At 26.8% G+C, this 16,504-nt stretch overlaps 1 protein-coding gene and 1 non-coding gene across 2 annotated transcripts; both read left to right on the forward strand.

The window, feature by feature from the left end:
* Positions 1 to 369: 369 nt before the first annotated feature.
* Positions 370 to 451, forward strand: Trnal-aag (transfer RNA leucine (anticodon AAG)). The gene has a single exon. It is a non-coding gene; the product is annotated as a tRNA-Leu (tRNA).
* Positions 452 to 14,238: 13,787 nt separating this feature from the next.
* LOC135925220 (dual specificity tyrosine-phosphorylation-regulated kinase 2-like) lies at positions 14,239 to 16,036 on the forward strand. Its single transcript, XM_065460442.1, has one exon. The coding sequence runs from the start codon at positions 14,381 to 14,383 to the stop codon at positions 15,809 to 15,811; it is 1,431 nt and encodes a 476-aa protein (XP_065316514.1). The 5' UTR covers positions 14,239 to 14,380; the 3' UTR covers positions 15,812 to 16,036.
* Positions 16,037 to 16,504: the final 468 nt, after the last annotated feature.

Here is a 16,504-nt window from a genome sequence, read left to right on the forward strand (position 1 = left end):
GATTTTACTACAATTATTTTTAAACAAGATGACAGGATAGCTGTCATTTTTATGGCAATCACTTTTTTCTTAAAGTAATTTATTCATTCTAAAATATTTGATGATATTGTTAAAATGTTAAAATAATAAAATATAATTATATTATATTATATTGATAAATTTTTATAAACACTCTCTTATTAGCATATTTATTTATATTGATAGAATATTGTTTATTATTATTTTTTCTTTTTATTATTAAAATCATTTTTTGCGATTTAAATTCAATTTATTTGTGTATCTATCTAATATTTGTAATTATAAATAGAAACTTCCATATCAAAAGTTTGCAAATATATATATATTAAATAATTACACACTAGCTATAATGGTAGCGTGGCCGAGCGGTCTAAGGCGCTGGTTTAAGGCACCAGTCTCCTCGGAGGCGTGGGTTCGAATCCCACCGCTGCCACATTTTTTTTAAAATTATTAAACAATATTTATCTGCATAGCTATTCAATATTTGGTTCTAATAACACTTTTTCATGAATTGCTAATATTTATATATAGATTCTGATTATTTTCTATTAAGTACCTATCTCTTCGCTAATTATTTTATTTTTTAATGGGATAAAACATTTTTAAGGGATATGCCCGCCAATTCTTTATTCATAACCATGATAGATAAATAAATCTATTTTCAGGGATACCTATTTACGAGGTGTTTTTTTAATTAAATTTGATCAAGCGCGGATATTTCATTTTTGAACATTTTATGGTCCGGCTGGGAATTTTTAAAAATTTGTTATTTTAAATTGTTTTACCTGTAAATAGTTTCAAAGGCAATTTGAAAATATGAGTAAAATTGAAAATATGAGTAGTAACTGAATATTAAATGCCCCATTTATATGATTTTTCAATATTTTCTGACTGATTAATCAATTATTCACTTTTTCATATTTATTTTTTTAAAACGGCTGCCTATAAAAGTTCACAAATAAGTGACCAAACTAACTTCCTTTTTTGTCACCCTTTATCAACATAAATTTTGACCACAAACTGCAGTTTGCGTCTATCACTCGCTTTTTTTTTAAATTCAAGATACAAGCACTTGAATTCTTATTTCTTTTTAAATTTAAATATTGTTCCTCTTTAGGCAATAATTATGGTTTTCTTTAAAAAAAATTTAATACTATTTTGATTCGTAAAATATTTTCTATTCTATTTTTTGTAGAAATCCAAATTTTTTACCAATTAGAATATTATCTAAATAAAGATAAAATTAAGCAAGTAAGATTTTGCCCATAGATGGCACAAAGGTTTGGACAGCCCAAAATATTTTTGAGTTTTTATGGGTCAGGCCGAAGTTTTGAAAATGTTTTTTAAGCTGTTAACAAATTTATAGCGTTTCCTTCATATACACTTATTTTGGGGAGGGCCAAAACCCCTGTAGAAAATTTACACTGGCCGGTTTGGACCGTGTAAACCAACCTAAATAAGCACTCGGAAAATTATTTTTCGCGCTCAGTCGAAGCTCAGACCTTGGGCTAAAAAAAATAAAATCATGTTATTTTCCTAATACTTTAAAAAATCTTTTTCGCTTTCAATTTTATTCATTATAAATGGTGCAATAACTCAATAGCGAGCTATAGCTACTATTTAATATATCGTCCCTACTTAACTACTTTATAAAATCATATCTAAAAGAAATTCTTCCTAAGACCTATATTATATATATTTTAGCTTCTTATTTTTTTAACTTTAAATCTTTTGAACGCGTTTTTTTTAAATTTAAAAATCTGATTTTCCGGATGTTTCCAATTCTGTTTGGAATACCTATTCTATGAATTTCAAGACATTTTTTTTAATGAACTTTTAAACTTAATTTAATTTATATTAGATTTTCCATATATTTTTTATATAATTTATAAATGACTCAAAGGTTAACAGCAAAATTCTAGAATTCATAGGGTGGATATTCCAAACATGATATTAAAAAAGTAGTTATTACATATTTGTCTTCATAATATTAATGCGTGATTGAATTAAAATTTTCATTAATATAGCCTGTGGTTTTAGTTTATAATATGCAGTCATATGTAAATTTTATTTGTTAAAATTAAAATATTTATATTGAAAATGTTAATATTGAAGAAAAAGAATGAATTAGTATGTTATAATTAAATTTTGTATTAAAGAGTTTAACTTTTATTTTAAGGAAAAAAACAGCCTCAATGATCTTGTAGATGGCGAATAAAATTAGAGACGGTTTGAGAGAAGTCCCCCCTGCAGGTTTATTTTGTTATTTTTATTTAATATTTTATATTTACCCAGTTACCTCCAAATGATATTTCTATCACCGCTAACACAATCTACCGTGCATATTTTGACATATATTTGTTGACCACCACTCACCTATGTTAGATATCGGCAACATGACAGACATATGCGCCTTATGCAATGCTAAAATGTGGAAGGGTGAAAAATTATCTAAAAGCTCAAATGAAAAAATTCAATTTTCTACATGTTGCATATATGGGAACGAAATTTTGCCTTTTTCCGCAAAATTTAATAAGTTTATATAATGGGGAGCATTGTTTATCATCCTACTTTTTAATAAATATAAGAGCATTTAATTCTGCACTATTAATCATTTCCTAGGAGTTAAATATCACTTCATCCAATTCTCGCTCCGTTAATCATACCTTTCAAATTAATGGACAGGCTCACCATCGCATTGGGTCCCCTTAACCAACATTAAGGAAATTTGTCCAATTATATATATTATATATATATATAAGATAGTAAAAATGAGCTACAAATCAGAAATTATTCACAGCTATAACCCCTTTGTTTCTCAATTTATGAGAGTAGCTTCTATGATCACTAATAACTTTTCTAACATATCTTTAAACCTAAAATCTATTCCAAATTTTGACATACGTTATCGCAATAATCCTACCTCATCTGAAATAGAAGTATTATTGCTTGGAGATGGCAGTGATCATATAGCCCATATATATTATCCTAACAACTATAGCTGGTCTTTTAAGACGTATTAACGAGAGCTCCTCTCTTCATACGATCCCTTGCAATATATCATTCTTTTTCCCAGAGGAGATTTTGTATACCAAAAACTCAAATAATAAATATGTTACCTGCAGAGAGTACTATCCTATCGCTTTATGAACAGACAGGATGTTGAGAATATTATTCTAAGATCCAAACATCTTTTGCACCAATTTATAGAGGATTGCCAAACAGGAAACGCTTCGATTAAATTTTATGAGTAATAATCAGGCCAAATTACGCTCAGGACTCTATCAAGGCATTCATGATGCTATTTTAGAGAGGATATAAATGCTGACATTATTGGTAGAAGAATCATTTTGCCTTCTTTTTTTATCGGTGGCACAAGGTATATGCAACAGCTTTATCTAGATGCAATGACAATTGTACGCTGCTTCATTCATTATTTATTAATTTTCACCAGCAATAAATGGGATGAAATTATTTCCTTATGACTGCAAACGACCGCCCAGATTTAGTTTATCGCTTTTTCAGTAAAAATTAAAATGTAAAAAGGGTTTGCGCTAAATTTTAACAGATATACAAAATAATAATTAATCCTTTTCATTTTTAAAAAAAATTAACCTAAATTTATATGGATTGACAAGAAAAACAAATTTCTTAAAAAATATAAATGTAAATTTATTTTTTTTAAGGGTAATTATTTTATTTTATTAATTATATGTAAACATTAATTAAATATTCAATTATATTTTCTAAATTATAATTATATATTTAAAAATAAAATTCTATAATTGAGTCCCCAAAAAGGAACCATAATTGTGTCTAAAAATTTCTATTTGAATTTTTTGTCGAATAAAAAGGAATTCTCTTGGTTCATTTGTGAAAAGTCGTATTTTATTAGCAAGATTTTTTAAAAACAAAAATGTTGAAGGCGAAAATGCCCGTTAGTAGAAGTCACAACTGGAGTGAATAAAAAGTTTTTAAAATTTTTGTATTTGTTTATCTTTTTAATTTCAGCCTGTGTTATTAAATTGAAATTTATGTTTGAAGGGAATGATGAAACACACGTGTAGTCCCATATGAGTGATTTGCCGAGGGCCCAAGGTATGGTTGTCATACCATCAGGTCTTAAACCATCTACTTGAGATAAATTTGATGGTTCGAGATTGTTAGGAATGTGTGCAGCTGTTAAGCTTCTATTTATTATATGGTTTACAGCTGAGGGGCGTTGATGTCGCCCTTGACTAAAAATGCAATTTAAGCCATGTCTACCCTTTGAATCAACGTGTGATTTTCATTTGACGCAGGCATGAGGTTTTGTAATTATCATTAATATTGAATGGCATTTTTGTAATTTAAATAAATACCATTTTTTGTTTCTTAACAGAAAGATATGGCCCTTATTAAATCATTTGATAAATAATTTCGGAACGGCAAAATATACACTCAATTCATCTGAAAAACAAAAATAAGACAATGTAATAAGCAACAATTTATTTTCTAGATATAATTTTGTTGATCATAGTTCAAAAAAAGTATAAGAATCATCTTTTTATATATAAAAACATGAATAAAATCCATATATCGACTAGATATTAAATACGGCTAGAAATCAACATCAATTTTTTTTACAGGATAAAATATTATTATTTTTATTTCATGATAACAAATAATGATGCAAACATTAATCATTCAGCATTATAAATAACAATTTTGTCTGTAGAATTAATCCAGTAGATTTTGTGTTATCTCCAATAATACGAGATAAGATTTGTTATTTCTTCTAAAAAATATTAAAACAGACCTGATTTTGTCATGATTATCTATTAAGGGGTTTGCACGGGGTTTCCCAGTTTTCCTTATTACCTATTCAGGTGTTTTGTATACTAAGAGCTAACCCGTAGAATAACTGGTGAATGAGAACCCTTCATTTGATGTTAAATTAATTGGAAATTTAACTATTTCCGGACTTGAGAAAAAATTTTCAGAATTATTATGGGTTGAGCTGGACTTATAAAATATTCCTCAAAATTAATGTGGACTTAGACCTAGCTTGGGAAAATCTTTCATAAATTATGGGACGGGCTTGGGAAATATCTTTTAAAATTATTATGGGTTGGACCAGGGTTGAGAAAATTTTTTTAAGATTATTAAGGTCTTGAACACTGGGTTTTTTAATACTATGGGCCAGACATTGGCCTAAAAAAAAATTTTTTGCAGGCCGGACCTGATTAAAAAACTAAGTACCATTAGGATCTCTGATTCTGATTGCACTTTTAAATGCATTGATTTTTAAAAATTTTAGTTCCGAACTACCAAAGTTATTATAGTCTTAGACCGGGCTTAGGGAAATATTTTCGAAATTATTGTGAACTTGGACCTGGCTTGGGATTTTTCAAATTAAATATTAGCCATAGGTAATCAATAATATTTTAACAAAGAATTTTGATTTAGGTCTCAAGTAAAAGCTAATTTAAATATATTTTAATAGTATCTTAGCCTTATTGGGTTGGACTAGGCCTGAAAGGGAGGGCGGAGCTGGGTAATAAGAATAAACATTAGATATGGTTTTTAAACAAAAGGTAACATCTATCGTAAAAAAACTAAGAAAATTCTCAATCGCCGTCATTTTTGACAGGTTATCTACTAGTTAAATATAAATTTCCTTAAGTTGGATCTCCCACCTGACCATGTTTTTTGCTATTTGGCAAATGTTAAGTTTTTAATAGAATATTAACCAATAGATTTTTTCAAACATTGATTACAAAAGTATAAAATAAAAACCCATATTATAAATTTAGTTTGTTTTGAAATTTTGCGGACAAATAAATTTAATAAAATAGTAAACTACTATCTTAACCTTTTTGGTGATCGTCATAATATTTAATAAAATTTTGAATAATTAGTAGTATTACTACCATATTTTATATTTATCTTTAACTAATTATTTTATTGAAAGTGATGTAGCAGAAAATAAACTAAATGCATTATGGTTGTAATTTAATGATGGTATTATTACAAAAATATAAACAAATGTAGCTTAGCGCTAACTTTTGTATTATTATTTTAGATACATATATTCGCTAAGAAATAACAGATATATTTTTTAGAACAACTATCATTGATATCAAATAATAATTTAAAAAAATATTATTAAAGACTCCCTTAAGAAATAACTTTAGATTGAATAATTAATATAAAATCTATAGTAAAATAATATCCTTCCACAACAGATAATTTTAAATGTCAGAATCATATTAAACTACATTTCTATTAAATTATATTTATTAAAGTATTTATTTGAATAAAAAATATTTCGAACCTTTTTCACATGTAATTTGCATTTTTTTTTTGGTCTATGGGGATCAAACCTTAATCCCCGTGGCTACGCCGCGTTCAATAAAGTGTTTGCGGGAAAACCTCACATAATAGCCACCCCACCCCCTGACCTTAACAAAATTTTGGCTCTGCCTAACATCTATTGAATTGTTAAAGCTAGCTCTAAGTTAAAGATATAACACATTTTTAAAGTAATATTTTAAAATGAGACTAAATATTCTCATGTATTTTCATTATTAACTACCTTATTTGTTGCATCTTATTCATTGAACTGTTTAAAAACGGCACAATTATTATGTATAATAAATTTTATTAACAATAACATGTATCTTTAAATTTAGAATTGAGGAAAAGAAAGATATTTATTTAAGATCTAATTTTAACTTTTAAAAAATAATTACAAATATTTAAAAAAATTAAATTTAATAGAAAATTTGCTAAGACACACTCCAGTTATAGATGTATTCTTTCCTACCTATTTAATACGTGCTTTCATAATTTTAATAGAATCAATTAACCTTAAAGGCAATTGTTAATATGATTAATTGTATTCAAATATATTGTTAATTGTATATGATGATTAATTGATGTATTTAGATTGATTTGTAAAAGATATATAAACTGATGTACAAAAATATAAGATTAAATTATAATAAATATTTTACTAATAATAAAATATCACAATGGCGCAGTCAACAGGAAAGAGGACAAAAAATCATTTTTATTAGGAAATATTGGATTAGACGTTTATTCAAAAATATTTACTTCGTGTTTACCAATGACATTAGCCGAAATATCATAAGATGATATAATTAAACTTTTGAAAAATAATTACTCGAAGAAAACTAATTTTATGTTAGGGAGATATTATTTTAAAACGGAACAAGAAGGAGATACGATTGCAGAATATATAAATAAATTAAGGATAAAAACGAATACTTGTGATTTTAAAGAGATGTATAATACAGTTAATGAGGTTTGGTGGGATAATATTGAACATAAATTTTCATCATAATTTACTATGAAATTAGGTTTATTGAAAGAGTTTAAAGCAAGTTTATCGGTAAAACTCAACCCCAACTTTCAATGTCTTAAAAGCAGACCGATACCATTTGCGTGGATGACAAAACTAGAAACGGAATTACAAAAACTGGAATCCATTAGGAAAACTAAAATACTAAAATATTCTGATTGTGCCTGTACTGAAAAAATGGATCCTCACAAATTTGCGGTGATTTTCGACAGACGGTTAATGCGAATATTTTGAATGATAAATATCCTATACCCAGAATTAACGAATTATTAGCCACACTAGGTAATGGATCCAAATATCCACTATTAGATTTATCAGAAGCGCATTTTCAATTGCACTAGATGAGAAGGCAAAAAGGCTGTTGGTGATCAACACATCTCGTGTATTGTATCACTTCACACGACTTCCGTTTGGAGCATCCTCAACGTCCGCCATTTTTCATAAGCAATGGATTCGTTATTAAAAGGACTACCTGGGGTAGCTGTTTATTTGGAAGGAATATTAATAACTTGGAAATCAATTAAGATTCATAAGAAAAATTTGATAAATGTATTAAAGACTTTAGAAATAAACGGCATGAAATTAAATCTTAAAAAATGCTAATTTTTTTAAAGAAAATATTAAATTCCTATATCATACCATTAGCAAAGAGGAAATCACAACAACAAATACGAATGTCAATGCAATAAAGTATTACAAGCTTTTATCGATATAATTAATTATTATCAAAATTTTATAAACAATTTTTCGACTATTCCCTCTCCGTTATATAGGCTTTAAAAAAAAATGTGCCATGGAAATGGACAAATAATGAAACAAAAGTAATTAATAAATTTAAAAAATTAATATCAGAAGCACCAAAAACCGATTGGATTTGCTTCTCGAACAGTAAGCCTAAAGAAATTACAGTCAGATAGAGCGTGATGTTTTAGCAATAAAATAATTGGCAAACATTTTACTATAATCACTGATGATAAACCACTTATATCGTTACTTAATACACATAAAAGGATAACAGATATGTCATGAAGATTAGTACGATTGTCATTACTTAGCAAATTATTATTAAGAACTGCAACTTCGAGGGACGAAAAAAAAATGGTAATGAGGATATGCTCCCCCGGTTCCCAATTGACGGTAAACTATCTACTTTGGGAAGTGTTAGATATTAATTTAATAGTATTGGATGCTCCACAATTTATTTCAGCGTTAGATATAAAATCACAGATAAGAAATGACCCAGTATTATCAAAGGTTTTACGTTACATTGCAACTTGGTGGCCGTAGATATTAGAGGAAAATCTAAAACCGATTTTCCAGCCCCGAAATGAACTCACGATGTAGGCAAGGTGAATATTATAGGAATTAAGAACCATAATTCCAAAAATATTACAGGTAAATATTTAGCCTTTTTTACATATGGGGCATCAGGGTTATACTGAAGCAAAATTATTGGCATAAGAGAATGTTTGGTAGCTGAATATTAACGAAGATATCGAATTACATGGGAAGATTTGTGAATTATGTCAACAAATAATCCTGGCGATAAAATGATCATTGGAAAATGGCCCTCCGCAAATAAACCAGATAGTGTTGTTAAACTACCTAACTTTAGTCAACTGAAGACCATACTTTTATCCAAAAATATTATAATCAAGAAGATTGATTCAATTTTTAGGCTAAAAGCTTAACTAAGCCACAATAGAGATAGTCAAAGTTAAGTAATTTAACAAACTAAAACCAGGAGTATAAATTTCGAACCAATTAAAGGAGATATATATATCTAGTAATATGGATGGTTTTAGTAAATATCCTGAAATACAAAAACTGTCAACAAATAATTTTACTGAAGTTAGAAAAATATTGTTAAGACTTTTTGTTATTTTCGGTTAGCCAATACTATTAATATGGATAATGGGCCCCCATTTAAGTAGAGAATTCAGTATATTTTGCCAATAATTATCAATTAGAAATGTATATAATGCTCCGTACCACCTTAGAACCAACGAAAAAGTGGAGCGGTTTGTACAAACTTTAAAAAAAATAATGATTCTAATAAAATACAAGATTTTTTGCTTACTTATCAAAATATGCCACAAATAACCTCAAAATAATTACCAAGTTCAATTATGCTTAAATTTCAACCCATAGGACCCTTAAAATTAATAAAACCAATTTATCCTCTTCCATACCCCAGTTACCAGGTTTTTTAAATATAAATGAGAAAATATATGCATAAGATTTTGAAAAAAATATTTGGATACCAGGTATCATTGTTAAAGAACAGGACCAATGAAATTTTTAGCTAAGATGAAATTAGGTTTATGGAAAAAACATATTAATCATTTAAAATATAGGATCCCAATTTTAAAATAGGGAGGAAGGAAAAGAAGTAGAAACTACCATTAATGAATGAAATTGATCTTATACAAAACTCGATAACAAAAGACATTAATCCGATACAAGACTCGATAATCAAAAACACCATCATAAATGAAAGATTGAAATTGACAGGATCAACCCGCAGTAGAGAACGAAAGTACAATTAGCCGTTATCCAAAACGGATAAGAAAACATTTTACCCTTAGAGTTCAAAAAGGAGAGAATGGATATAATAGAATCAATTAACATTAAAGTCAATTGATAATATGATTAATTGTATTAAAATATATTGTTAATTGTGTTTGACTTAATTGATATATTTAGATTGATTTGTAAATGATATATAAACTGATGTACAAAAATATAAGATATAGTTAAATTATAATAAATTAGTTCATTAATAATAAAATATCACAATAATCAATTTCCCAAATAATAAAAATAACATGGTCAAAAACGCACTAAGGTAATTAAATACTATATAATTGGAAAATGGTTATGAATGCACTCATTAAATAGGTAAGAAGGAATACATCTATAACTGGAATGTGATTTTGATATTTAATGGAAGGGGAATGTATTCTATTTTTAACTTAACCACTCCCCAATATTATTTTTATATGTGTAATCACATCCGTATGATTTTAAATGTATAATATAATTTTAATGAATAGTATGATTTTAAATGTGCATGTCTATTTCTTAAAATAAGATATGTGGTTAACGGCCGTAATATAGCGTTTAATCCATTTTAGATATTCATTTGTTCAAAGATAAAGAAATAATGAAAACTAAAGGAGACTCGGTCAAGGGCAATATAAAAGCAACCCGATGGCTTACCAGCAGGTTAGCGAGATCGAATCCCCAATAAAAATGAGACCACAACATAGTTAGTCTGTCCCTAATTAAACCTGAACTGATTACCCTTTTTTTAATACAAATTGAACCCGATGTAACTCAACCCCTGCAAATAAAAACGGGTTCAAATTCCTGCAAAAAATAATAAATAAAGCATAGACATATAGCCATGTTGGAAATTCCCTTTCCTTCAAAAATTTGTATCATAAATGCCATTTTAAGCGATTAAATTATTTTCCCATATACACCCCATCATATCCCGCCTTTATCTACCAAAATAATGTATACAATATATTACTATAAACAAGAAGTTAAAAGAAATCTGAGAAAAATTTAATAATTTTTAAATGGCGACTATAAAATTTAATGAAAAGATATTTTTATTTAAAAAAAGTCAAATCGAAAATTATTTTTATAAAATATAACATAACCAAAGGCTCCGAACCCGAGCCAATATTTGTTTTGGTTTGGATCCCTGATTAATTATATAACTAATAACCCCCCCCCCTTCCTCTCTTACAACAAAATCCTGGCCACGTTTATGAAATAATGAAAAGTTTAGTTCATAGAATAATATTATTGGTTTTTTGTTATATAAGTATTTTTATTAAAAGAGTAAAAGGAAGGGTTATCCTATTTACTAAATCCCAGAATACAAAAACCACATGATTCGAATATATAACCTGGGTCGCTTCTAAAATACATATTTTTATGAAGCTTTAAGGCTTATTTTTAATAAATATTTTTTCCCTGTGTCCCTAAATCATTTTATTAATATCGTTTCCTTCTTTATCTCAAGCAACAACAAATGGTGAAAAATCAAAATATATTATACAATATGAAATATGATATATAATCAATTTATAATTATCTATTATCATTGTTTATATATTGTTATGTATTTGATGATCCTAGGTTGTTTAAGTTTAATATGCATTTATTTTTGCTCTGATTTATTAGTATTAAAAAAAGACTTACTTTCTAGTTAATTTAATGTGTATTGTTAAATCAACACCATTTTAATTTCTAAAAAATTGCAAAATCAAAGAACGAATTGGTAAAATATATTAAATTTTTGATAAGAAAATTATAAAGATTAAAAAAATCTTTTAAATTATGGTCATTCAATAATTTTGGTTATGAAGGTAAAGAAAGCATTTGAGATATATTTTACATTTGTGTTAAATATTCATGTACATTCACATATTATAAATAATTATAGTAGAATATAAATCAGTGACGAAGCGTCAAGTTCACTACTAAGCAATCAAAAATTTTTTTTATATATTTTAGTCAAACTCAAACCATAAAAACATTAAGATTTATAAATAAGTGGTAATCATCTTTGTTTTTGAGTAAAATGATCAAGTACTGCATTATAAAAGTTATCGCTAGATTTTAAATTTTTTAATAATTTATTTTCAATCAAAATCAAAGATAGATTGGATAATCGATTTTGGCTCATCCTGTTTCTGCAATAAGATTTGATTCTTCTTAAAGATGAAAAACTAGTTCTGCACTTGCTGTTGTTGAAGCCAAAGTTAAGATGAATTTGCATAATTTAAAAACTCTTTTAAACTTTTCATCAAATCGGTGCATATTAAAAATTCAAGTATTTCATTAACATTCTTTTTCTTTCTAAATTCAACATCCCGAAACACTATCTTTAATTCGGTTTCCAGCTTGTGTAAGTCGAAAAATTGAGAATAAGTGCCGTTTAAATTATCTAATAAATATTTTGGGAAATTTTAATTATTTAGAATTTACTAATATCTAACAATTCGACGAATTTAATATATTTTGGTGTAATACATATCAAATAGAATTAATCAATATCGCTTGATAGTCCAATAAAAACTGTACTATTTCTAAATGATGTTTCAATAGTAAATTTTCTTCCGCGAGCAAATAAATTAATTCAATATAATATCATCTATTTACTGAATTAGAAAATTCATCATCACCACGGAATACGAGCTCCTGAATTATAAGAAAACACATAGTTGATCAATATTTTCATTATTTCTCTATTTGATTTGACTTTAGAATTATGCTGTTCAATTGATATTTTGCTCATCGAATCTATCATATTTGCCCAATTTTGGCCAAATGTTTTTAATTAAATCGACTGCAAATGAGCGGTTGATTCTTCATGCCCTTTAAATGCCTTTGAAAAATTATTCATATCCGAAAATCCTTTATCATGCCAAATATATTTTTCCTTTGGAAAAAATAGGCATGACCAACAATATAGAGAATTAGAGAATTAGAAAATTCACATCCAGTGAGCCATTCATATTTTTCATATTTATCGATAGAAAAGTTACGGATGCAAGGATTTCTTTTTTTAAGTTTTGTAAAATTGGTTTTGGTCTTTCTTTCTTAATAATCAATTTTTTCGCATCGAAATTTCTTGAGCTAAATGATAATGTTAATAAATTTTCAATAATACAATTATAATTATTAAACATTAATTAAGGATTTTAAAAACGAAAAATTTTTTATTTTAAAAAAGTAAGGAAAAAAATATTATATAAAAAAATTTCTTTCTCTTTTATTTATTAAAAAAATAAGCATTTTTTAATTTGTTTTCTCAATGCTTATTTTTTAATAGTAAAATTACACAATACCATCGCGTGATTTTCTCTTTATTTATTAAAAAATAAAATATTAAATTTGCTTCCCTAATGTATATTTTTTTAACGTAGTAAAAAATAATGGTAAATTTTTTAAAGTAGTAAAAAATAATAGTAAATTTTTTAACGTAGTAAAAATAATATTAATTTTTTAAAGTTAAAAAAATTATATTAATCTTTTTAACGTTATAAAAATTATATTAATCTTTAAACGTTATAAAAAATTATATTAATTTTTTTAAAGAAGTCAGTTTACTTTATTTAGCATAGTACAAAGATTATATTAAGTTTATTTAAAAATTTTGTAAGAAAAATTTCAAGGGAATCAATGCTTCCCTTGCTTCTATGGACGCTTCTTCACTGATATACTGGACCGACAAACAACATAAGACCGCCGAGATTGAATTGCCTTTTTTAAAAATAATTTGTCATCTTTTAGCACCCCATTTGTAAAAAGTTACCACAACTTCACACGTTAAGGCAGAAGGCAGTATTTTGGGGAGCGTATCATATCGCTGATACAACTATAAAAATATATTTAGGAAATCCTTTCACAATTTAAACTATTTATTTTTATTTTTTTGTAATAAGTCCATTGTTAATTATTATTATTTTCATCTTTCCTAGTCAATTATAACTGAAGATAAGCATTATAATTATTATATTCTATAATTGTTTTTAATGGGGTAATTTTTAACCTATATTTTATAATATAAGTGAATATTTATAAGGGAAGTCGTTTGCTAACAAATATGGAGTTGATGATAAAGATTTATTTTTATCCATCATGCCAACAAAAAAATTAAACTTTTATAGCTTTTATATTATATAAATTTTAATTGTACACCTAATAATTATCATCTAAATTTAGCCAATAATACATATTTGGAAAAATATATTTTTTTAAATTTATATATTTCAAAATCGTATTGATAAAGAAAAATAAGGATAGTTTGTAAATCATATGGTAGAAAACAATAGTCTTTATTTCGATAAAATAAAACAAATGATGATTTGAAATACATTAATATGGTTTTTTAAATTCTGGACAATACATGAAATAAGTGCAATATTAGAATACTCATTTAGAGTTTATGAAATGCATTTATTGCTATAATCAATGTCGGATAAACTCACTCCTGATGAATCTCCAGATTGGGAACGTCCTAATTCTGACTTGTCTAGTCCTGAACCTAACTTTCTTAGTCCTAACACCGCTCTTAGATTATACAAAAGTAAACTATCTCATTATGAACATATTGAAATCACAGATTATGGTCAAATTTATTATCTTGGTGAAAATGCAAATAAAATTGGTGGTATTATGACAGGGAAAGAAAATAATTCAGGATATGATGATGAAAACGGCAGCTATATACCAGTAGTTCATGATCATATTGAATATCGTTATGAAGTATTAAAGGTTATAGGAAAAGGAAGTTTTGGGAGTGTCATCAAAGTTTATGATCATAAGTCTTCACAATATTTAGCTTTGAAAATGGTAAGAAATGAGCCACGTTTTCATAGACAAGTTCAAGAAGAAATTAAAATTTTAGAATTTTTAAAGAAACTTGATAAAGATAATTCTTCCAATATTATTCATATAATTGATCATTTTATGTTCCGTAGTCATCAGTGTATGATGTTTGAGCTACTTAGTTATAATTTATATGAACTCATAAAGAAAAATAAATTTCAGGGCTTTAGTCTTCAAATTATTCGTAAATTTGCATATTCTATTCTTCAATGCTTGGATTTGTTATTTATTCACAGAATAATTCATTGTGACATGAAACCTGAAAATATTTTGCTGAAACAACCTGGTCGAACAGGTATTAAGATAATTGATTTTGGATCAAGTTGCTTTGAAAATGAAATTGTTTACACTTACATACAATCTCGATTTTACAGAGCCCCTGAAATAATTCTTGGATGTCCTTATACAGTTGCTATAGATATGTGGAGTTTTGGCTGTATTTTGGCTGAACTCTTTACTGGCTACCCTATTTTCCCTGGTGAGAGTGAAACTGATCAGCTAGCTCTTATAATTGAAGTGTTGGGTGCACCGCCTGAGCGTGTTCTAGAAAAATCAAAAAGAACCAAACATTTTTTTACTTCTAAAGGCTTTCCCCGATATTGCAATACTAGCCAAGCAGCAGATGGTTCTACTATATTATTAGGGGGGAGGTCTAAAAGAGGAAAACTCAGGGGTCCACCAGGAAGTAAAGACTTTAACACAGCCCTTAAGGGTTGCAAAGACCTGCTATTTGCAGACTTTCTACGTAAATGTTTAACTTGGGATCCTAGAACTAGAATTACCCCACCCCAAGCCCTCAAGCATCAATGGCTGAGACGACGTATACTACCTAAAACACCATCTCAAGGGTTAGATAATCAAACACCTAGCCAAACAGATGATAATGAAGTATTAAGTAAAAAAGCTAGAGACACTCATGCCAAATATGAAAATGATATAAACAGAGAGGAATTAGAAATAAACCAATCTCCCAAATTAGAAAAACCTACTAAATTTTTTTTTGGAAAAAAATAAATAAAATTCCCTTTAATATTTCAATTGTGAGTATTAACAATAAATAAAAACATAGAATTATTAAATACTTTCATCATATATATGGTTTAATAACCGATTAATATATAAAATAAGATGAATTTATTTGTAATATCCAAACACATTTATAATATATCCTGCCCATCTCACTTATTTTCATGCATTTGGCTCTTATTAATGAATTGTTTTAAATCCCAATTTTATAAATTTGATGTTAGCCTAGACATTAATATGCATAATAGTTTTTTTGAATATGGTTTTGATTACATTCCATCATATTTGGTAATCTTTTCTTTTTAAATTGATTATAAATTTAAAAACTAATGCATTTACTATATATATAATTATAACTTTTGATTATATTATAATACCTGTATTTATTGAGTATGATAATTATTTATATTTAAAATTTTCAAATTATTTATCAATTTATATTTTTTAGAAAAATTTGCATTTTCTTGACTACACAAAATATTTATATAATAGCAAATGCTAAATAGAGCTATAACTTATATCCCTTTATATTCAGCTAATAGTATAAATTCTAATTTATTGATGTTCAAGTCCGCTTAAAGTTATATCACTTCAATAAAGTACGTTTTTTAAATACCTATTTTTTGATAATGCTTCTATATATTTTTATGTTTTTTATTATTTTTTTATTTAATTAGTTAT

This window comes from Gordionus sp. m RMFG-2023, chromosome 2 (genome assembly GCF_954871325.1).
Source record: "Gordionus sp. m RMFG-2023 chromosome 2, tfGorSpeb1-WG-v2, whole genome shotgun sequence".
Taxonomy (NCBI): Eukaryota; Metazoa; Nematomorpha; class Gordioida; order Chordodea; family Parachordodidae; genus Gordionus; species Gordionus sp. m RMFG-2023.